We start from the raw sequence: 22,832 nt of genomic DNA, 5'->3' as shown, positions 1-22,832 counted from the left end.
ATATAATGGGTTAAGGTTCGATAGATATAGTTTATATTGGCCATTGGCCGCGTCATTCATAGAAGCATTTCTAAGGTAGGCAACTTTATATATACTTGTATTTGGTAGTTTACTGACAGACGATATAAAAAGTGGCGGTTTTTGTCTTTGTAACCAACTTTGTTTTTTTTTGTCTTTTGAGAGAGAACCAGCGTGTTATTATTGTAATTTGTAATATTATTTATTAGTGTAATATTATTTATTATTAATACGGGATGAAGATCAATTCTCTTAAAACTAAAGTCATGATATTTGGAAAGAACCAAAATGTACCAATTCCTATTAAAATAGACGGTAATACATTAGAACAGGTCTACAAGTTCAAATATTTGGGGTCCTGGATAGTTAACACCTTGAACAACGATGTGGAAATAAAAACCAGAATAGAACAAGCGAGAAATGCATTTTTAAAAATTAAGAACGTCTTCCAGAACCCCAGATTGGACCTAGAGTTGAGAACTAGGCTCGTTAAGTGTTATGTTTGGTCAATCCTATTATACGGAGCAGAAACATGGACACTGAAAGTTCAAGAGATGAATCGCCTCGAATCGTTCGAAACATGGATATATCGAAGAATGCTTAAAATTCCATGGACCGCCCATATCACAAATACCGAAGTCTACAACAGAATAGGCAGAAAGAGAGAATTGCTCAATATAATAAAAATAAGAAAAACATCATACTTAGGGCATATATTGAGAAATGAAAAATACCACGTCTTACAATTGATAGTTAAGGGTAAGATTGAAGAAAAGAGAGGTCTCGGCAGGAAGAAACTATCTTGGTTGAGAAACATCAGAAACTGGACTCACCTAACTTTTGAAGAACTTAATAAATAAGGAAAGCCGAGAATCGTGAAGATTTTGCCAATGTGATCGCCAACATCCACGAAAGAGACGGCACGTAAAGAAGAAGTTGAGAATCGATATAGTTGATTAAGAAATATCGAGTGCATTATTTCTATATAAATGTATCACAGGATTTCAGTGATATCGCTGGAAAAAATTCGCCGTTTGGGCAGTTTGGGTGTTTATAAAAACTCAAATTATAAAACAACCTAGGTTTTTGTATCGTTTATCGCGTATCGCGTATAATGTTTGGTTTAGTCAGTATAAATCAATATTTAAATTTTTAATATCGAAAAAATAATTAGTTTTAGTTGCCGTAGCTTTGTCGTAGCCGAGGGTTTGAGATGCAGCGCGAAATTTGTGTAGATAATAATTCATAATTTTCTGGTTCTGGATAAATGTTGGAACTCTTGTTGACTGATTCTGGAATATATATTTTCAAATAGACCAACATATATTATTGTGTTTAGTTTGTAAAATCGTGCGGTTAAAAGAAAACAATTGCTTAAATTTCGAAAAACGTTTAGAGAAAGAATTGACTTAAAATATATAAAAAAAATGCGAAATAAAACTTTTAGAAATGTGTGTGTATTTATGTTTTTGGGACGTTATTATTTAACTGTTTTTTAAATCCTACCGTGGAAATTTTGTGTAAAGAACACTGACTGGATTTTTAGTGAAATGGCACTAGACCACCTATTTAAAAATGTAAGGGTACGTTTCATTTTAACATAATTTGTATTTATTTTTAGATTTATTTTCCTTTAAATAAACGTACAAGTACCTTGTAAGAAACCAATTAAATTTTGTCGCGTCTTAAAAAAAATCGACGCAAAATTTTTAGATATTGACCTCCCACAATAATAACCACGAGCCGCCACTGCTTTACAGTGATACTATTGTTTTAACATCTTTTAAAAAAGTTATTATTAGACAGAGAGTGTAAACTTTATGATGTAGCATTCATCGACCTAACAAAAGTCTTCGACTCTGTGAACTGAGTTGCACTTTGGGCAATTATGAAAAAGTTTATAGTACCCAGCAATTTTTGCATACAGTGTATAAAAAACTCCATAACAACAACAAGTCAGGAGTGTCACACTATGTATCACTGAGCGATCCCTTCCTAACAAATATAGAAGTTAGGCAGGGATGTGTCTCTCCTATTCAGCATATTCATGACAGCGCTCTCCATTATAGTGGACAGCAAACTGCAGGAGAGAGGATTGGACATTAGATACAGATACGACGCGCGACGGATGTTTGTTTAACATAAAAAGACTCACGTACAAAATTTATCACAGAACTTCAATACGCTGACATACGATTACAAGAAATGTTAAACACATATACCTGGCCATACGAGGCTTTGGGTCTTAAGCTGAACATCGATAAAACTAAAATAATGTGCACTCCCCCGGAAGATCTCAACAATGCTATAAAAATTGGAGAAGAACTATTGGAATATATGTAGCGGAATTCAATGACCTCGGCAGTTTGATTTCGGATAAGACCAATATCGATTCTGAAACTCAGCACAGAATTGGCAGCGCCTCAAGAGCATTCCGGAAATTAAAAGACAGAGTTTTCTACAATTATTATTATATTATTATATTTTCTACAAAAATAAAATGCAATCAAATGGATTGCCTGAGAAAAATGAAACTCCATTAAGTAACGTCAAGTATAATATCGAAAGTTTGAGGAATGACTCAACTAAATTCTTGTACCAGATGAGACTAGCCACGAAATTAAACAGAATAGGACAAGGATCTCCAAATGATATGTACGAAGGTCTGAAAACGTGCATACATGAAGCCACAAATGAGGCTCTTGGAGAGAAATTAGTCTCCACGAGATACAGAAAAGATACACCTTGGTGCAGTGAAGAACTAGGAAAGATTGTAGATGAAAAGAAGGCTGCTTATGGGAAATGGTTAAGTACACAGAGCACTCAAGACAGACTAATTTATAATGACAAGAAGAGAAGTGTACAGAAGGAAATAATAAAAGCAAAGAATGAGTACTGGGAAGAAAGATGCCAAGAAGTCAACTTAGAAGCTGGAAACACAAAAGCAAATAAAGCATGGAAAATTATCAACGGAATGCGAAGGCAACATAAAGATACTGCAGGGATGAATATTATTCCGATCGAGGATTGGAAGACTTATTATCAAAATCTGTTGACGGAAAATAAAACCGAATTGATACAAGATCATGAAGGTCATCCTGTTAATCCAACCGAACCTGAGCATCCAACACTAATAAGCTCTGCAGATGTAAATAAAGCCCTCCAACAAATGAAAAATGGCAAAGCCCCAGGTTTGGGAAATGTTTCAGTAGAACTTTTAAAGGCTGCCCCCTCAGCAGTTTTGGAAATTCTGGCAGATATTTTTAGTAGATGTTTAAATGGAGAAGACCCACCCAAAGAATGGAAAAAAGCGATTATTACGTCCATATTTAAGAAACGGAGCCGACGCCACTGTGAAAATTATAGAGGAATTAGTGTCATTTGTACTGTTGCTCGATTCTATGGCAAAGTACTAAAACATAAGTTAGAAGCACAAATAACGGAATAGGAAGAGCAAAATGGTTTTAGACCGGGACGCTCATGTACTGATGGCATTTTCACTCTTAAGCATCCAATCGAAAAAAGGCTAGAAAGGGGAAGGACGGTCCACTTGACATTTATTGATCTACAGAAGGCATACGATACAGTCCCACTAAGTAAGTTGTGGGTGTCAATGCAAAATTTTGGTATCAGTAGTTGGTATGTCCAAGCAACAAGAAAATTATACGAGGGTTGCAGTAGCACAGTTAAACTTGGAAACAATATTTCCCAAGAATTTCTTGTGAATAAGGGCTTAAGACAAGGGTGTTCATTAGCACCAACTTTATTTAAAGTATATTTGGAGGAAGTACTGAAGTGTTGGAAGATGAAATGCCGTGGGGGGATCCCAGTAGGAAAAGACACTTTATATACCTTACTCTTTGCCGACGACCAGGTCTTGATAGCGGGAGACAGAGACGACTCCAGTTATATGTTTAGAAAACTGCATGAAGAATATTCGAAATGGGGCCTAACAATAAACACAAAGAAGACGGAGTACATGGTAGTGGGTGATGACGAACGTGAGGATTTGGATGTAGGAATCGGTACAATTAAAAATGTCTGTACATTTAAATACTTGGGCGTCACTTTTACAACAAATGGAAAAACACTCAAGATATTGCAAATAAAGTTGGACAAGGAAAAAGAGAGTTATTGGTCAACTTAACTCGTTGTTGTGGTGTAACAAAATTTCCCAAAAACAAAAATTCTACTTTATAAAGCCATTGTAGAGAGCATTACCACTTATGGCGCTGAAACGTGGGAGCTAAACAAGTAGAGAAAAATAAGTTGCTGTCTCTTGAAATGGATTTTTGGCGAAGAAGTTGTCGCATTTCAAGACTGGAACACACCTCAAATCAAAGAATACGAGAAATTATAGGAGAAAAGAAACTATTCTCGACGCCATTGACGGCAAAATACTAAGTTGGTACGGACACCTCCAACGAATGGATGATAACCGATAGCCGAAAAGAATTCATTCATGGACACCAAGCGAAAGGCGGAAACGTGGAAGACCACCTCGAAGATGGAAACAGGGCGTAGTTGACGCTATGAATTCTAGGGGCCTCCAGGAAGAAGACTGGACAGACAGAAATCTGTGGAAGTTGAGAAGCGGGAGACGACGAATGTCGTAAAAATCCGCAATATATATATATATATATATATATATATATATATATATATATATATATATATATATATATATATATATATATATATATATATATATATATATATATATATATATATATATATATATATATATATATATATATATATATATATTGTATTGAGTGCAAAAAACGAAACTTGCAGTGTACCGAGCAATAATAATACCCACCATGTTATATGGAAGCGAAACCTGGGTACCGAGTGGCGCGGCGGCGCTTGCACATGAACGTATTAAACAAGTTGCAACAGAGACACCTTAGACAACTCTTTAAGAATCAACTAGCTGCGAGAATCTTGAGGTCATGATTAAAAAATCCGCTTAAGATGGACTGGTCACGTATGCAGAATGCAAGAAAATCGCCTATCAAAATCTCTGCTTTACGGTGAGCTTATAACGGTAAGAGGAAACTGGGTGGACAACTCAAAAGGTACAAAGTTAGAATATTTTCCACGAAAACTTAAAGGGGATAAACATGCCGAATGAGTGGGAAGAAGTAGCGCACAATAGAACGCAATGGAGAAGAATTGTAAACTCAGTTAACAGCGACAACCAGAAAGTAAAGAGGCAACAGGGCAAAGAGATTTTTGAATGTCCGAAATGCGGAAGAGAGATAAAATCACGTATCGGGCTTATCAGTCACAGGAAAGCTCATGAAAGAAAACTTATTCCGTAAACATCTTCTGATACGTGTCAAATACTCGTCAGCGAGTAATAGCAGTAGTAATAGATAGAGACCAGTAAATCTAGAAAGGTTTTACAGTATTTGTTCAGGAGAATGCAACGTTGCATTTAAAATAAGAAAGTTGATATTGGCGAATGTTACATGACACGCCTTGTATAAACAGTTTATATTGAAAGAAATATGCAACTAAAAGTCAGTCGAAGCGTTTTATCGAATACGCTTCTATTTACTTATTATTGAATTTATTTGATATTGCTGAAACACTATAGATACTTATTGTTATTATTATATCTTAACACCTAAATCTTACCTCTTATATTCATAATATACCAAATTTGGCAAAAACGCCGCCACATAATACCTAAAATATTCCTCTTCCGAACAAGGGTTTTCAGCCATATTTAATGACGTCAAAGCTTTAAATTTTCTAAAGTAGTTAACGTTAGAATGGTCGTCTATCTTATTTTTCCCTTCAAGACGAGGACAATTTAAATATTGTAAATAAAATATAAACGTAACAACCTTACCTATGCTAAAGACCGTCATCTTTTGCTGATTATCCAAATTATCTATTGTTTCTATTAAATTTTCGTAAAACGATATTTTTTCTAAGTTTGTTAGCGTTTCCAAGTTTTCGATTTTTTGGATTTTGTTAAATGACAAGTCTAATTCTCTAAAATGAAAATAAAATATAATGGATTATAAGATCATAAATTTTCAGTAACTTGCAGCAAAACACACGTACTAAATTGACTAAATATAAAATAGTTCTTTGTTGAATCCTACAGACGATCGTTTATAAAAAACTAAGTTAGCATACAACCGTACTTTAAATGTATCAGTGTCTCCAATCCTTCGATTTTCTCTATCAAATTGCTATTGAGACTGAGCTTCACTAGCGATCTTAATACCCAGAGGTGATCTATCTTCAAAATGTACAAATGCTCGAACCTTATCTCTTTCACTTCTTCCATGGGGATGCCCTCCAGGCGTAGGAGTCTGCCAACCTTAAATGACATATGATATCTCAGGAGAGTTGAATTTTATAGTTTTGCAAAGGGAGAGGTTTACTTTATAAAAAAGGCTAATTGAACTGCTATTTTATAGACTAAGGAAATTCATTCTGTATGTTTTATAAAATATTTGTATTTATAGTATAAAGAGTGTTACTACCAATAATAATCCTACTCTACTATAAGGAAAAAACGTTTCTGATTTTTCTAAACCGTTGCGTTGGTTCTTTAAATGTTTGTTTTATAAAGTTTTTAAAATATGCAGCCTTTGATGATACAACATCAAAATAAAACACTAATTCACCACAATACACCAAAACACTTTACTTTTAACACTGGTCGCGCATTTCGCTAACTGTATTAGTATCATCAGAAGATTACTTAACTACATGGTTTAGGTTAGGTTATTATTCCGCTATGGTTTCTTCTTCCTCTCCGCTTTTTGTTAGGCAAATTTGTTTATCAGTAAACCTAACTGCTGCCAAGGAGTTTCCGTTGGATTACGCAGCAGTGTTTACAAAAAATAACTATTTTATTTTGTATATTTTCTTGCACTGGGCGAAATACCCATATAGGATTTTTTAAAGTCTAAAACCATTAAAAATAAAGGCAAACGAGCCCAAAATTCTTATTAGTGAAGCCTTATTAGCCCCGGATCTACAATTTTTTTTGAGACCGGGAGAGAAACTTGAAGTAGCGCCCCGTCTCGGGTTTTGACGTTTGTGGACGCAAGTTTTTTATTTTCAATCATATTATATTATGATTTTGAGTGATAGTGACGTGTTATGTGCTCTTCTATTTCAGAATCTTTATCGTAGAATATGGAACAAAGGCTTCCCTGATAAAAATCGAGCTTAGCATTAAGCATTAGAAATGCTTTTGTATTTTTTTTAGAATTAGGTCTTTGGATGAAGGTCTTGTTATGCCTGTGCCCCTGTCTGTTTCTCCAGTGGAGGATTGGCTTCTCCTTGATGCAGAGTTTTATTGCCCAGGCCTCACATCTGGATATTCCCAATACGGCTCTGGATCAAGATAGCTGTTCGGTCTTTTCTTGCTAATTCGTCGGCTACCAGAGCTCCAAGTTCTTCCAGGCACGACCACATAATGAACCCCCCGATAGTGAACAGTTTACTTAGTTTAAACGTTAGTCATTGAGATACGAGACGTTGTTACCAGTTATAACCGGAAGTACCAATGTCAAAATTCGCATTCTGGAGGAAATCTTTTTCGGGCACACACATGTATTCCCAGCGAATGTAGTGCGAGATGAATGGATTCAGCGCAAACGAATTTTTCCATCTTTTGTCGGGAAAAGTAAATATATCAAAGAAAAATGCGGACCGCGAATGATTGAAAACGTTGCAATGTGGATGTATTGATAATCATGAACGAAAAAATGGAAATGTTAGCGAAAAAATGGAATTCATTGTGTCACGCCACCCGGTACGAGCGGGTCGCAATGGTGAGATTGGCTACGAATGCGAACCAGGTTTATTCTCGACTTAAAACTTTTATTATGTCTAGTTTTCGTCTAAAATAAATTCGTTTCAACTTAACAGAATAACGAGATACATCTGGTATATTTTTGTTATACCTATGTATATGACATCGTCCCTTTATGCGGAGTTCATAAATATTAAAAGCTATTTTACACTATGATATTTTCCATTCCAGTTTACGTTTGGCAAGTAATGTGATTTTATATTTCATGACATAGTGTATACTAAAGGCTGGCAAAGATTTCCGTATGTAAGAAGAGTACAATGCGTTTATAATGTACTGAACAAAGAGGAAATAGTAAACACGTTGCCAAACATATGAAATAAACGGGGAAACTGTGCACATTGCTAAGAGACGTGGAAGGGGATACATAGTACCTCTGTCAGTACTTAAAGTTGTATGGAAGGGTGTACATCATGCGTTCAGCTTCACGATTTAATTACGTCTCGTGATACTTCATTTCTTTATTTATTAACGAGTTTTTGTAATTTTCCTTATAGCTTGAAAATGTTTAAGTGCAAGCTAGAAACACTTGCATTTTTGGTAAAAATAAGTGGAATTGAGTTCGTGTTCGAGTGTGGTCGCGCTATAAGAACTCTAAATTTAAAAATGGATATCTCTAAATCTATTAGAAATAACTAATTTTAGTTTTTCAAAAACTTTCCTCGCAGACAGTATGCAAAAATCGTTATAAATAAAAAAGTTACATGATTGCTGACAACTGCTATGCACTAAAAGTAAATGGATGGGTTGTTTAATCTATCGATTTTTTCTTATGTAAACATATTGTAAATGAAAAAAGTTGAGTTTTTAAATTATCGCGCTTACTGACGTTTTCTCATTATAAAAAAATAAACACTCCAACGATATCCTTATAATTATTCTATTTCAGATGCTCAGAAACATATCTATTGATTTTATCTAGTTACATTTTCGAAAAAAAGTCTTAAAAATAAGCGGTTTGCGAACGTGATTTTCCTTTACCTGATAGGGAAAGGCGTACCGGCAACAACGCAACAGTACACCGTCGCATTTCTCTCACTCCGACTTAAGATGCGTATGCGATTTACTTCCACACATGTAAATACCGACCCAAAAGTAACAGTTGCCAGCACGGTATGTTGACATTAAGGCTTACATTATGTAACTAATAATATAAGCGATGCTTGTTCTCTATTATTTAATTCATGTTTAATATGGGATACACAACTCATTTTTCGATAAAATATTTAATATGCTCCCTATTTAAGCTGTAATATTCCGTTCTTATAGCAGATCCAGTTTTTTAAACGGTTTTATTTAACTCGACCCGTACGGTATTTATTTATTTGTTTGTTTATTTGGGTCAAAATTAGAAATTGAAATTTAAGTACCTTCCTGTTGTCAGATTGATCTGAAATTTGGTACACACCTTTAGTTCCGATGACAATACAATATAGTAATATCAATAACATTGTAAATCTAAGATGGCCGCCGGTACAAAATGGCGGATTTCATATTTTTCCACAACCCCCTCAATATAGATATCAAATGAAAGGGCTACACTAGTAGAATACTGTGACTATGACAAAATTTAAAATCCAAGATGGACGTCGTTACAAAATGGCGTATTACGTGAGGGCATGAGTAGTCGTGTTCAGAACAGTTGTGTATAAGATTGTGTGTCGTTAGAAGGACAGATAAAAAAAAAATAGGTGTTTAGATGTACCTACGTAGTTAGCGGTAGCTTTACCACCCAAGTTAAGGTAATAGGTTAAAACGTGCTGAGGACTGTATGGCATTAGGGTGGCTAAAAATGTAATGTCGAAAGCGTTTTCCCCTCAAGATTGGGCGTCTCTTGTTGTATATTATAGCCTTGCCCCTCTACTGGACCTCTGGGGGGGTCGACCGTTAAAATGTCCATTACTCGTGGGAACAACATGGAAACAATAAATAAAAAAACAAACAACAATAAAAACGAAACTGCTACACAACGAAAAAGAAGACTCGAAAAGGCGAAAGAAAAGTGTAGAACGAAACGTGCAAAAGAAAGTGAAAATGAAACCTATAGTCGACTACAGAAACGAAGAGAACGGTTAGCAACAGAAACACCTGAGCAACATGATGCCAGGTTAATAGCACAACGTGAGAGACAAAGGCAGCTGGTAGAGTCAGAAACATCTGAGCGTCATGAGTCCAGGCTAGCATCACAACGTGATAGACAGGGAGAGTTGTTAGCGGCAGAAACACCTGAGCGTCATGAGTCTAGGCTGGCATCACAACGAGAGAGACAAAGAGAGTTGTTAGCGTCAGAAACACCTGAGCGTCATGAGTCTAGGCTAGCATCAGAACGCGACAGACAGAGAGAGTCGTTAGCGTCAGAAACACCTGAGCGTCAGATTGTAATAAATTATCAGGTAAAAAACCATGTAATAATGATGCACTAAATGAATTAAATAGAATGAGGAATATTCGGTAGGCATTTCCGTTAAATACTAAAAACTAGAAAATAAAAATCGGTAAAAAACTTTTAAGTTAAACGGTTTTATCTTATGTGCACTGAAAACTAGAAAATAATAATAACAATTAGGTATTTTGAACTTCTAGTTCAGAAATATTTTAGTACTAGGCAGAATAGCTTTTAGGCATATTAGACTAAAATAAAAACGTGGGGCCCATTAACTATTGCTGTAATACTTTCTTCTATACTAAGTATGGATTGCATCGACTTACTATAATCGTAACTGGAGATTTTGACAATCAATAACCAGCCGTGGCGGCTTCACCAGCGAACGCCGAGCTCATGATCTACCAAAGTATAAAGATATGCTTTGCCATAGGTAGGATTTCAGAGGGGCCCCACGTTTTTATTTTAGTCTAATATGCCTAAAAGCTATTCTGCCTAGTACTAAAATATTTCTGAACTAGAAGTTCAAAATACCTAATTGTTATTATTATTTTCTAGTTTTCAGTGCACATAAGATAAAACCGTTTAACTTAAAAGTTTTTTTACCGATTTTTTTTTCATGGCTGAAATAGCTATGATCCGCTATCTCAGTCATAACAAGTACTAAAAGTAAAGTAAAGATTTCAGTTAACGTCTCCTTTTTGCTGCCAGGGCTAATCTGGACGGGGCCTACTTTGTTTGCGCGGAATCCGAACTGCGATCCTCGGCCATATCATGGTCAATGGCCTACCGACTTGGCAAGTTTCTAAATCGACTCTTACTCACGAGATATCCGATCTCATCCGGCCTCGAACCGGCGTGCATGAGCAGTGTTTGTCAATAGATTTTACACTTTTGCCCTTTATTGGACAACAGCACGATACAGAGTTTCGAACCGGTCACCCGTCCATCCACTAGTATCGCCTTACGTCGCTTAATTTCGATGTTCTAATGGGAGCCGGTGTTTCGACGTAGTTAGGCCACAAGTATTAAATGAGTAATTTTGTCTTATTACTTACTTATTAAGAAAATTTAGAGCCCATCAGTTTTTAAAACATGCCGGGTGGTGCATTGTCGTTGAAAACATAGGAAATCGCATGTAAATTTTGAACAGTCCAGATATTGGCTCCCGTGTTACTTTTACAGCCAAGTTGTTACAACAAAAAAACGGCAACATTGTTGGGTATGCCAGTTGACTAGTGGGACGTAGAAGCTAGTGTTATTTTTGCATAATGTCATTTCTCATGACTTTGACGTACACGTTTGTTCCATTATGAACATGTTATGAACAACAAAATATTCTAGGATCAAATCTCATCAGAACGTTGAATTTAATAAGTTATAAAAAATTGATATCGTAAAACGACTTCAACAGTTTGTTTCTTCGATTTAAAATATTTTGGTGCCTCCAATGAATATTATGAGGAATGAGGTACCCACGTAACCATATTTATTTTAAATGTTATTTTACGTACACCTATTAGGAGAGAGTGTCTCCTAGCTTTATATTATAGCACAACCTTTAATTTTTTAGTTAAATGCTCATACTATAATATTATACTGGTATGAAATGATTTTAAGGAACTTACCTCCCCTTTTGGATACTGCAAATCGATACATTTCTCTATAAGAGCGTTTGTTATTACTCTTGGTTCTCTTTCTTTGCAAGGATCCAACATATTCTAGGTCTCTAAAAAGAAGCACTAAAAAAATATAGGTAATATTTATGCTACTGTCAGTAAATGACAAATAAATTTATTATTTTCTAGATAAGGAATATGCGAAGTAATTTTATGCTTCCAACTTTGAGGCAATTTAAAAAATTAAATGTAGTAAGAATTTAGTATTAAATATCGAAGAAAATTTTATATATTCAGCGTAGAAGGTTATACGGAATCCAAAAATTTATCACATGAGTGGATATAGACAGAAGAATTCTAAAGTTGATAGGGAAAAGGAAAGCATGAAATAAGAACATTCAAAAATGAGTTTTCGAAGGAATTTTATATTGTAGGATCTGATATTTTAAAAATATGAAGAAAAACAAGAACATGGACTTCAGTGAACTATCCAGATATACATTTTAAATTATACTGATTCTCTCCCTGTTTTTTTTTTAATTTCTACTGCTTCAATGTCTTGATTTAAAACTGAATGTCTCACGTAAAATTTTCATTTAGCTTCTGTATGTGTCTACGATTTTATAATTTCAATTGTTATAGTTCTTCCACTACAAAATATATGAGATCTCAAGTAGCACCAAGTCAGTTATTTTAGTTAGTGTCTACAGGGTGAGTTTCCTACGATGTTCTCTATGGGTATCTCGGAAACTACTGGAGATAGAGAGTCGGTTAAATAGGGAAAGAATTGCAGTTTTGTGGGGTCATATAAACATGCGCCTTTCAGATTTTTGAAAAAGTTCATGGCTTACTAGATATTTTGAAAAAAACAAATTTCGGCTATTTTAAAAATTGTCCCTAATTCCATTATAATCTATTTTACACAAAAAGTTTTCAGATAAAAGTTGTAGATAATCACGTCCTTAATGAGATTATGTCCTCCGTTTTTTTTTCTAAAGCCTGTCATTCTTGATATATGACACAAACATATGCTTTTTTAAATGGAAACCATAGTTGGCCGTGACTTCATAAAAAGTGCCATTTTTTAAGCTTTTTAGCGATATAAGCTATAATATGTTGGCTGTACTTAAACTGCTGTTAAACGGTAGCTTACTAAAATGCCGTTAGTAGGTATGACGTCGTTGATGTGACGCACTTGATGGCTTTATGAAATATAGCAATTTTATAAGGACTAACCAACGCTATCCATCCCACCAAATAACCAACTTAATCAACGCAACTAACCTTGACACTGATAAAAAAATATAAATAACAAATAAATATAAATTAGTAAAAACCAAACAACCCCACCAAATAACCAACTAACCAATGAATTAACACCCTCCAAATAACTACGCTAACCAATCCGCCAAATAACTAAACCAATCCAACCAAAAAGAGTGAAACCAATGCAATAAGATCACACTATAAACAAAAAAAAATTAAAAAAAGTCTTGATCGGCGTGAGATTTGAACCACGGATCATTCGCTCACGAAGCGATAGCCTCTGCTACGCATTACTTTCCGCCGACATGAACGACGTCACAATATCTATTAACGGCATTTTAGTAGGCTACCGTTTAACGGCTGTTTAAGTACATCGTAATATGTTTCTTTCGAAAAATTACTGAGTTATAACCAATTCTTATAATTTTTAAACAATTTCAGTTAGTTAGTCATGGAAACAAGTTCAATCGTCGTTGCTCTGAGAAATGTGAAACTGTCACATCCAAACTTTATAAATTAAAATAAACAAAAATTGTAAATATGAATTTTTCAAATGATGAAAAGCGTGTAGGATTATTATTGGTTCAGCTTTTCTTGGCCATACATTTTCGAGGATACATTGACCGGTGAACGTTACTTACGTTTTTTAGAAAAGTTAAATTTAGATATTTGCGCTTCAATAGAATGGATCAATCGATCACCTGACCTATCCATTTTAGATTTTTTTAGGCGGTGTGGTTAACAATAAGGGTTACAAAAGAACTAACACTGAATTAAGAGAGGCACTCGAAGAGGCTGTAGGGGAGAAGTTTAATAAAGTCGACCGGCCGTAGTCAACCGTTCTGTGAACATTCATAAGTTCTTTTGTGACCCTTATTGTTAATCATACCGCCTAAAAAAATCTAAAATGGATAGGTCAGGTGATCGAGGAGGCCCATGCAATTGGTCCACTTCTTCCTATCCCTGAGTTTGCATAATTATGATATAAATAATTAATAATTATGATAACATTTTTTTCATTATTATGGGGAGTGTCATAATGAAAGTCATGTTGGAATCATTCTATTGAAGCGCAAGTATCAAAATTTAACTTTTCTAAAAAAGTAAGTAACTTTCACCGGTCAACGTATCCTCGAAAATGTATGGCCAAGAAAAGTTGAACCAATAATCCTACACGCTTTTCTCCATTTGAAAAATTCATATTTACAATTTTTGTTTATTTTTTTTATAAAGTTTGGATGTGACAGTTTCACATTTCTGAGAGTAACAACGATTGAACTTTTTTCCATGGCTAACTAACTGAAATTGTTTAAAAATTATAAGAATTGGCTATAACTCTATATAGTAATTTTTCGAAAGAAACATATTATAGCTTATATCGCTAAAATGCTTAAAAAAGGCGCTTTTTATGAAGTCATGGCCAACTATGGTTTCCATTTAAAAAAAAACATATATTTGTGTCATATCTCAATAATGACAAGCTTTAGAAAAAAAGAAGGACACAATCTCATTAAGGACGTGATTATCTACAACTTTTATCTGAAAACTTTTTGTCTATAATAGATTATAATGGAATTAGGGACAATTTTTAAAATAGCCCAAATTTATTTTTTTCAAAATATCTAGTAAGCCATGAACTTTTTCAAAAACCTGAATGGCGCATGTATATGACCCTATACAAAACTGCAATTCTTTCCCCATTTAACCGACTCTCTATCTCCACTAGTTTCCGAGATACCCATAGAGAACATCGCAGGAAACTCACCCTGTATTAACATCTGATCATTATAATTTATAATGACTTGGCGCTCTTACAGCACTATAGTTTTAAAAGAATAATCTACTATTTAAATTACTACCTACTAAGTAAATCTAAACAGTGCACTTAAGAATAAAGTATTTTCTTAATTAGTAGGATATGTTGCTGTGCAATTACAGCTGCAAGGTAGTATGAAAAATATATATTAATAAATATATTTTTTTTATTTGCATGTTTTTGGTAATACCTTATATTAATATAAAAAACGGTTTTCTAAAAAAAACAGGAAATTCCTTTGAGTTGGCTGACATTTAGAGTTATCAGTTTCTGGTACGAATCGTGACATCTGTCTCGCCAACTTTATTTCTTTTATTAATTTTACAGAAAACTTTCCCCAGGCAGATTATTAAAAAATACCTCGGATTTTCTTTGTTTAGTCAGCATGGAAGATTGTCTCAAGCGTTTGACGCTTGAAATTTTACGAAGAAATTTAGAGAAACAATAAATAATTTGAAGAAATTAAAGCAAAGAAGTGTCGAGTTAAAATTTTTGGTATAAATTAAATTTAAACCGATGGAATAATGCTAAATATAAGAACAAAAAAAGAATAAATATAATAGTAACAATGTGAAATAATATGAAATTGCTTTATAAAAGTTTAAAATTTCTGTAGACTTGTAATAAAGCTTTTTGTATTTTTAAGAACCACTGTTAGATTGTTGTTAACGATTTAATGTGAGATTTAACAAAATAATTATAAATAGTAATACCGTTTACGTTATATCATTTTATTACTGGGGGATGGAACCTTAGGTGTTACAACAGCAAAATAAAAATTGCAAGACTGGCAAGAGTCTTGCATCAAGATCAAGACCAAGGGTGTTTTGGTCTTGCCCACAACTTGGCATAGGATAATTATGTCAAATCATAACGACAGAAAAAATAATTTATTAAAGATACTTTATTATTATACTTCACCCATCACGAAAAGGAGTCCATTACAAAATCTCATTAATTCACCACAATACACTACTGACAACACAGACGGCTGTTCTCGCCATGGCAATTTTCTAGTGACATTTAGTAGCTATTTTCAAAATCGACATTAGTTTATGGACTTTATTTAAATTTATAACAGATTATTTTTATTTAATTTACCTACAATAAGGTTAATAAGTAAGTATTTATTATTTTATCAAGAAAAATGAAGCAGTATCTGCGGGCGAAAGGAATGAATATGTTACTAGTGATTTAATTTTGTGAGGACAATTGCTTGTTGGCCTGAAGGGTTTATGCTCAAAGATATCCAAGTAGAAATTTTCTTGACAAGCGTTCCTTTGAAAAACTACTTTTCTTATTTTGCAGAGCTGATAGTGTGGTATATGAAAAACTTATTAGGCAGAAACCTTTCGTTGGAAGTGAAGAAAATCAATTTGCCTTAATTGGCTCTTTTATAGAAAATCCAATATATCTACGTCGTCGTAATATATAAGTCGTAATATAAATCAAAGAACTACTTCTTATTTTTTTTGATAAAATATTAAATACTTATTAATACTATTAAACGAATGTAGGTAAATTAAATAAAAATGAACTGTTATAAATTTAAATAAAGTCTATAAACTAATGTCGATTTTGAAAATAGCTACTAACTGTCACTAGCAAATTGCCATCTCGATTGCCATTTTATTGAAAAATCGCTTTTTATTAAAAATCTGAGCTAGATAGGTATAGGAAACCCTAATATAGTTTGAAAGAGCATTTAAATCTGCTTCGACTTATTTTAAAAAATACATAGTGTTGTATTTGAAATAACGAAGTTTTCATGTAAAATTAATATTTATTGATACCCCTGTATACACTTAAGGAAGCAATACATTGTTTTAGTAAAGTTTATTTCTCTGGCTTCAAAGTCAGCACAACAATTAAATCTGAAAAGTAATCTCCAGGTTGTTGATAAACTCTTTTATTATAGCATGCATATTTAAATATCTCAATACCAAAGCGTTTAAACATATTAAACTCTTTTAATAAATGCCTTATTTTATGTCCAATAATCCTAAAATAAAATAAAATACCGGGTGTTCCATAAGAAAAAATATAACTTTGATATGGATCTTAGTTCTGACACACCCTGTACATTTGAAAATAATTTTAAATTATGCACATTGCCTCTCTTCATATACCCATACAAAATTTGTTTCTACATCTTTCCGTTTTCGTATAATCAACCGAGGCGAATGCGGTGCGCCACCCTGTCTTAACGTTATATTTGTTTTAATTTTTTAAATTAATTATCTATGAAAAATTAGCTGAAAACCGTAGAAAAATGCAAGACCGCAAGAGTCTTATGAACTGGGTCTTGGTCTTTCAAATTTAAAAAGGGCGTCCATTTCCAAAGAGACCTGGTTTATAAATCCAAAAGAAGAAAAAGACTCAAGTCTCGGTCTCAACATTGAAATAACTGTTGAGACCGAGACTTTGAGTCTTTTTCTTCTTTTGGATTGGTCTTTCAAATCTAAGGCTAGTCTTGGTTTTGGCCTTATTTTTTTTCTGCAAGATCAAGAACAATACAAGTCTCGCTCATCACTAAATATATTGATATTTGTATTTTGTATTTATTATATTTGTTTTCTTTTCAGGTAAGACACATTGTTGAATCCTCTATTTGGTTTTTGGTAAGTGTATGAATTAATTTTGATAATATACCAATATCGATGGCTGTGACCGATCGTATTTTGCCATGATGGAAAAAGTTAGACGAAAAGAACTATGTATATTTAACTCGAAAAGGGTGATACGATGTTTCTCATTAGTTAATATTTACTTTAATTCACTTAGCGCAATGCGTGGATGAGTCAAGTATACTTCGTTATTTAAATAATCCCGCGTTCCTAAGTAAACAACCCATTCATATATACCTATGTATACGAAGATTTTTGGCGCCTCTCCAATTCGCTATTTCTGGGGAATTTTGATAAATTTTTCTTTCTAGCCGGTTTACTTATGAATTCGAATAAAAACCGCAGTCATAATCAATCTTATCTTTCTCCATATTAGGCATATTACTCCACTTTTTTAATAGTATCTACGTCATAAGGTCTGTATTTAATATGAATCACGAGATTTTACTGAATGAATTGACGTAAACAGGTACTTTTTAGTTAATGCATCATTTTGCATCACAGAAGGATTTTCAAAAAATAACAATTTGTAATAATTTTGGAGAACATTATAAAATGATTATTTATTTTTTGCTTGAATGATAAAGTGAATTTATGAAGGAAATTAATGAATAATTACTGGCAGTGAACGGTATCCTGCCGTAAAATAAAAGTCGTTTTTTGTATACATTATACAGGGTTGGTCACCACATACAACATACATGTAACTAAACGATTATATTATAAAAAATATCAAAGTTGTATTTTTTTAAATGGAACACCCTGTATATTATTACATTTTTTGATCCAAAATTAAAATAAAGATAAATTTGATTAGGGTTTATCACATTTAAATCTTATAATTTTTGAAATATTTTCAATTTTGTGAAATTGCAGTAAACATTTTAAGGCTACATTCCTCCAAGGATATCAAAGTTTTTAATACTAAATACTTACTGAAGTTTATTTATTAATCAGTTATTGTGTTGCAATAATAAAAATAATACAACCTCATACAGAGTGTCTAAAAAATTATTTTAAATAATTAATTTTAATTCTGGCTTTAAACGGCAGTAACTTGTTTAATTTAAATGGAATACCCTGTATATTTTAGGAGCATCAGATGCACAAATTAATTGTCTACCATTAATTTAGACCTCATTTATCAATATATCCATGGAATATTGACATTTTAGATTATTTTTAAAGCAACAAATAATGTACAAAATTTACAGGTGCTAAAAACAATAATATTACTAGCCCATTTGTTACAAAAAAACCTATTTTAATCTTTATAAAAGAGTATTATATTAATAATTAAATATACCACCATTATTTCCGTCCAAATATTAATTAATTACATATTTAATTGTATTAGTTTGTAGTGCGACCTGGTTACCCAACAATTGTTTGTTTAATATTTCATTAATTATTGCAACAACAAAAGCATAGCATACCATCTTTTGTAACTAGGTTAGCCAATTCAAATAAATGTATTCAAAGGGTGAACATGTGTTTGATTTTCCCGTATTGGAATGAGACGACATCACAAGTTAATGAATTATTCTAAAAAATGTGGATTTGAATCAGAAATCAATATAATAATAAATTATGAAAATGAACGCCTCTATTGTTATAAATAAGCATTCGTCAAAAAATGAAATAAAGTTTTTAAGGTGTTACTTTTTAGCTCATTGTCTAATACACATACAAAATTCAGTTTTTTAATATTTGGAGTAATTATTATTAATCAACGCAAACAGTCAATTAATGTAGTTTGAATACTGGAATCATAATAATTGGTCCTCTTTAACAAATAATATGTATTTAAACAGTTGTTTTTATTTTTTTCGATGAGCACATAACATTTTCCATTTAAGAAAAAAGTCCCGATTTTTTTAAATACAAAAGGTGGCAACCTTGCTGCAACGTTTTGTTGGCGCAAGCAAATCTTACGATAAGTCGTTGCGTGTGGACTGTGCTTTAGCGTAATTTCCTAAATTTGATTGATAATGATAAAACACACATTGGCACTATGTGTACCTATGTATAATAGTTATTTCTGTATTATTTCTACTTTGACCTACCTATAGTAGATGTACTAACTGTAAATTGGCTGAATGAGACAATTTCCTCTTCGACGTTTGGCTTGGAATTACGGAAACAATTTGCACACAGTTCCAAATGCACTTGTACGAATTTAGTTGCTCAACCTCAACAAACTAGAATTATACGTCGAATTAAAATATTAAAAAAAAAATGTATTTGTATATTTCTAAGATATATCTAGATTTAAGGAAATTATGTTAGTTTTTTCTACCCATAGTCAATAGCATATTATATTTTGTTTTTGTTTGTTTAGACGGGTTCCACGTTCATATGAACATTATTTGTAATTTTTTTTACTGGAATGAATAAACTATTGTCTATCTATCTATCTAATAGTTATTTCTGTATTATTTCTACTTTGTCCTACCTTTAATAGATACAGTATGCTAATTGTAAATTGGCTAAATGAAATAATTTCCTCTTCGACGTTTGGCTTGTTTTGAAATTACGGAAACAATTTGCACACAATTCCAAATGCACTTGTACGAATTTAGTTACTCAACCGAAACGAACTAGAATTATACGTCGAAATATCGACTAAACATAATTTCGTAGAGTGTAGTCGTCCAGGAAACTAATATCGTTTGCCAAACAACGACAAAAAATGAAATGCAGTTACGTTGTTAAGGGATCGAATACCCTCAGAAATAGGAAACAATTCACGTTGTTTGAGTCGATCGGAAATGAATATTGGTTTCCATTGGAACCGCCGATAAATGTATATTCTCCAACGAAATTATTTTATTGTAATTGTTTTGTTATCTCCGTACTGGATATTCTCGAATTTCTAAGTGTAATTTTATTAGGTACGGTTATTTTTATGCGACAAATATTTTCTGTGTTATTTTTATGCCAATAAATTCTAATTTTATTTAATATCATTAATATTTCATGGGATATATGAGCAGGATTGGTAGTTGTAATTCAGCAAAAAGAACTTTTTAAAAGTTAATTATTTTCTAAAAGAAGTCTAATATTGGAATATCTTGTTTGTTATTAGTATTTTAATAGGTTTATGTAATGAATGTGAACATTTAAGAGAAGAATACATTGGATAATATACAGTGCGCTCCGAACTATTGTATTCGGGAAACTGCGCCAGCACATAAAAATAATTAGAAAAGGTAGTTTAAATTTGTCTTAAATTGCTTTGTTTCGAAGGTTTCACTTTTGTTTCGATTTTTTTACCAAATAGTCTGAAGTAACGTTGATGTCTGGGTGTTTTTTGACATGATAAATTTGATTTTGATGTCAATAGGACTCCTACTTGTCGGGGCACCACCAGTTTTTTAGCTGTTTTGAAGAGTAATATTTGTTCTTCTGTACCTTTATTGAATTACTAAGTAAAAAGATATCCATTTCCACCGTTTTTACGTAGAAGACGTTAGTAAAAATAGTTAGGAGCAACCTCTCTCAAGATATTTGGATTGGAATTTGTCAATACGTCATCATTGACAAAAAATAAATCTGTTGACTTGAAGTTATTGGACTGAAATAATAAACGTGGGAATTTTTTATCTTGTTAAGCATACATTTTGCAAAAAACTCAAGCGCGAGGTTTTCCACTAAGAATACCTGCATTGGAGCGTTCTGTGAGTGGTTGCCATATTGTTGAAATTGCCATACTTGATTCTTATACATGATCCCTAGATGTACGACTTGACGAACATAAAAAAACATACGCAAACAGTTGAAACTATGAAGTCGGGCATTGCAGATCATGTGTGGTCCAAGCACCACAACGTAAAATGGACGGAAACCCGGGTTGTTCACAAATAACCCCATTTATTTCTAACAGGGTTGGAAAAAATCAAAAAAATTAGGTTTTTTTGATTTAAATCAGATTTTTTTGATTTTAATTCAAAACAATATTTAAATCGGATTTCCAAATGACTAGGACTTATTTCCAATTAAAGTCCTATCCTAAATGGCTAAATCTTAATAACTCTGAGCGATACCGATAACATTAACAATTCTACGGGGCGTGTCATTTTTCCACATCGGTCACCAATATATTCCGCAAAAAAGTCGCTCGCTTCAGATCAAAAAGATTTTTTTTCAAACGTCTCAAAAGTATTAATTTTTGTCATTTTAACTGCTATATATAGGCATAAAAGTAAAGCACTGTTACGCCTAAGCACAAAAGTACAAAAATATATTATTAAATTGATATTAGGTGTCAAATTCAACGAGTGTACAAATCGTTTCTCGATTACTGTTTGTATTATTTGCAATGTTTGAAATTGATTAAAAAATTATTTGTAATGTTTTAAAAAAATAGTGTTTTATTCGGAGTAAAAATGTACTTTTTGTGCCTCCTTGTAACGTCGGAAAAGCTTAGATGGTATAGCTTTACCACGGCATATAAATCACACGGCAGGCTAACTCGCTTTGGCGGGAACGCTACGCGCATATCCTCGCGCACGCCGCCATTTGCGTTTCCATCAACAGAAAGTAACCAGTGTCGTAGTTTTTTCAGCGACAACACACAGTTACGGCAGATTCGAGTCAGTAGCGTGCGGCCTAATTTATTTTGATTTTTTCTTGAGTGATATATTTTGTTTTTGTTGTTTTATTTTTGTTTATTATGTGATATATTTGGTTTTTCTAGTTTTATTTTCGTTTCTTATGTAATATAGTTGTCAATAGGTGCCCGGTGGCGTAGAGGTACAGGCTCTCGTCTACCAATCTCAAGGTAGTGGGTTCGAATCCCACACCCGGCATTTTATCAGCCGACAATTTTTATTAAAATAAAAATAGTTTGGGTACCTATGTCGACTCAGCCTTAAATGAGTACTTGGGATTCACAATCCTGAGGTAATAATAGGCGGTTGAAGCGTAGTGCTAGCCACATTACCTTCCTTTGTATACCGAACGGCTCTAGTATGGCAAGCTGTACCTTGCTACTCCCAAGGCGTAAACGCTATATACGGGAGCTATTATTATTATTATGTAATATAATTTGTTTTAGTAGTTTTATTTTTGTTGTTCAATAAAAGTTTCTTTCTGTTTCCTAGAGATCCTATTAGGTATGTATATATGTGATTAATTATTTTAACATATTTTAGTTGTGAAAAAAACAGTAGTATACATATTAGGACATTCAGCTAAATAGGAAGATCTAATTAAAAATCTTAACAAACTTTAATAGTAGTATGATTTA

The 22,832-nt window shown here is 33.0% G+C and overlaps 2 protein-coding genes and 1 long non-coding RNA gene across 3 annotated transcripts in view; 2 read left to right on the top strand and 1 right to left on the bottom strand.

Moving 5' to 3' along the window:
- Positions 1-12,018, bottom strand: part of LOC115887221 (dynein regulatory complex subunit 3-like) — a 36,867-nt gene extending 24,849 nt beyond the window's left edge. Inside the window, exons 1-4 of the mRNA XM_030906587.1 lie at positions 11,882-12,018; positions 6,183-6,361; positions 5,882-6,027; positions 5,665-5,824 (exon numbers count right to left, since the gene is read on the bottom strand). Coding sequence (XP_030762447.1) covers positions 5,665-5,824; positions 5,882-6,027; positions 6,183-6,361; positions 11,882-11,971 — 575 coding nt within the window. The 5' untranslated portion in view covers positions 11,972-12,018. The remainder of the gene's footprint in view (positions 1-5,664; positions 5,825-5,881; positions 6,028-6,182; positions 6,362-11,881) is intronic.
- LOC115887220 (G protein-coupled receptor kinase 1) overlaps positions 1-22,832 on the top strand; it is a 351,626-nt gene that overhangs the window by 179,357 nt on the left and 149,437 nt on the right. The window lies entirely within an intron of this gene.
- Positions 11,543-12,545, top strand: LOC115887222. The gene is made up of 3 exons (XR_004051036.1): positions 11,543-11,724; positions 11,827-12,009; positions 12,062-12,545. It is a non-coding gene; the product is annotated as an uncharacterized LOC115887222 (long non-coding RNA).

Source organism: Sitophilus oryzae, unplaced genomic scaffold (genome assembly GCF_002938485.1).
Source record: "Sitophilus oryzae breed Bouriz unplaced genomic scaffold, Soryzae_2.0 scaffold_556_pilon_pilon, whole genome shotgun sequence".
In the NCBI taxonomy this organism is placed as follows: domain Eukaryota; kingdom Metazoa; phylum Arthropoda; class Insecta; order Coleoptera; family Curculionidae; genus Sitophilus; species Sitophilus oryzae.
The sequence above is the reverse complement of the archived record's forward strand: the minus strand, read 5'-3'. Positions and strand labels throughout refer to the sequence as shown.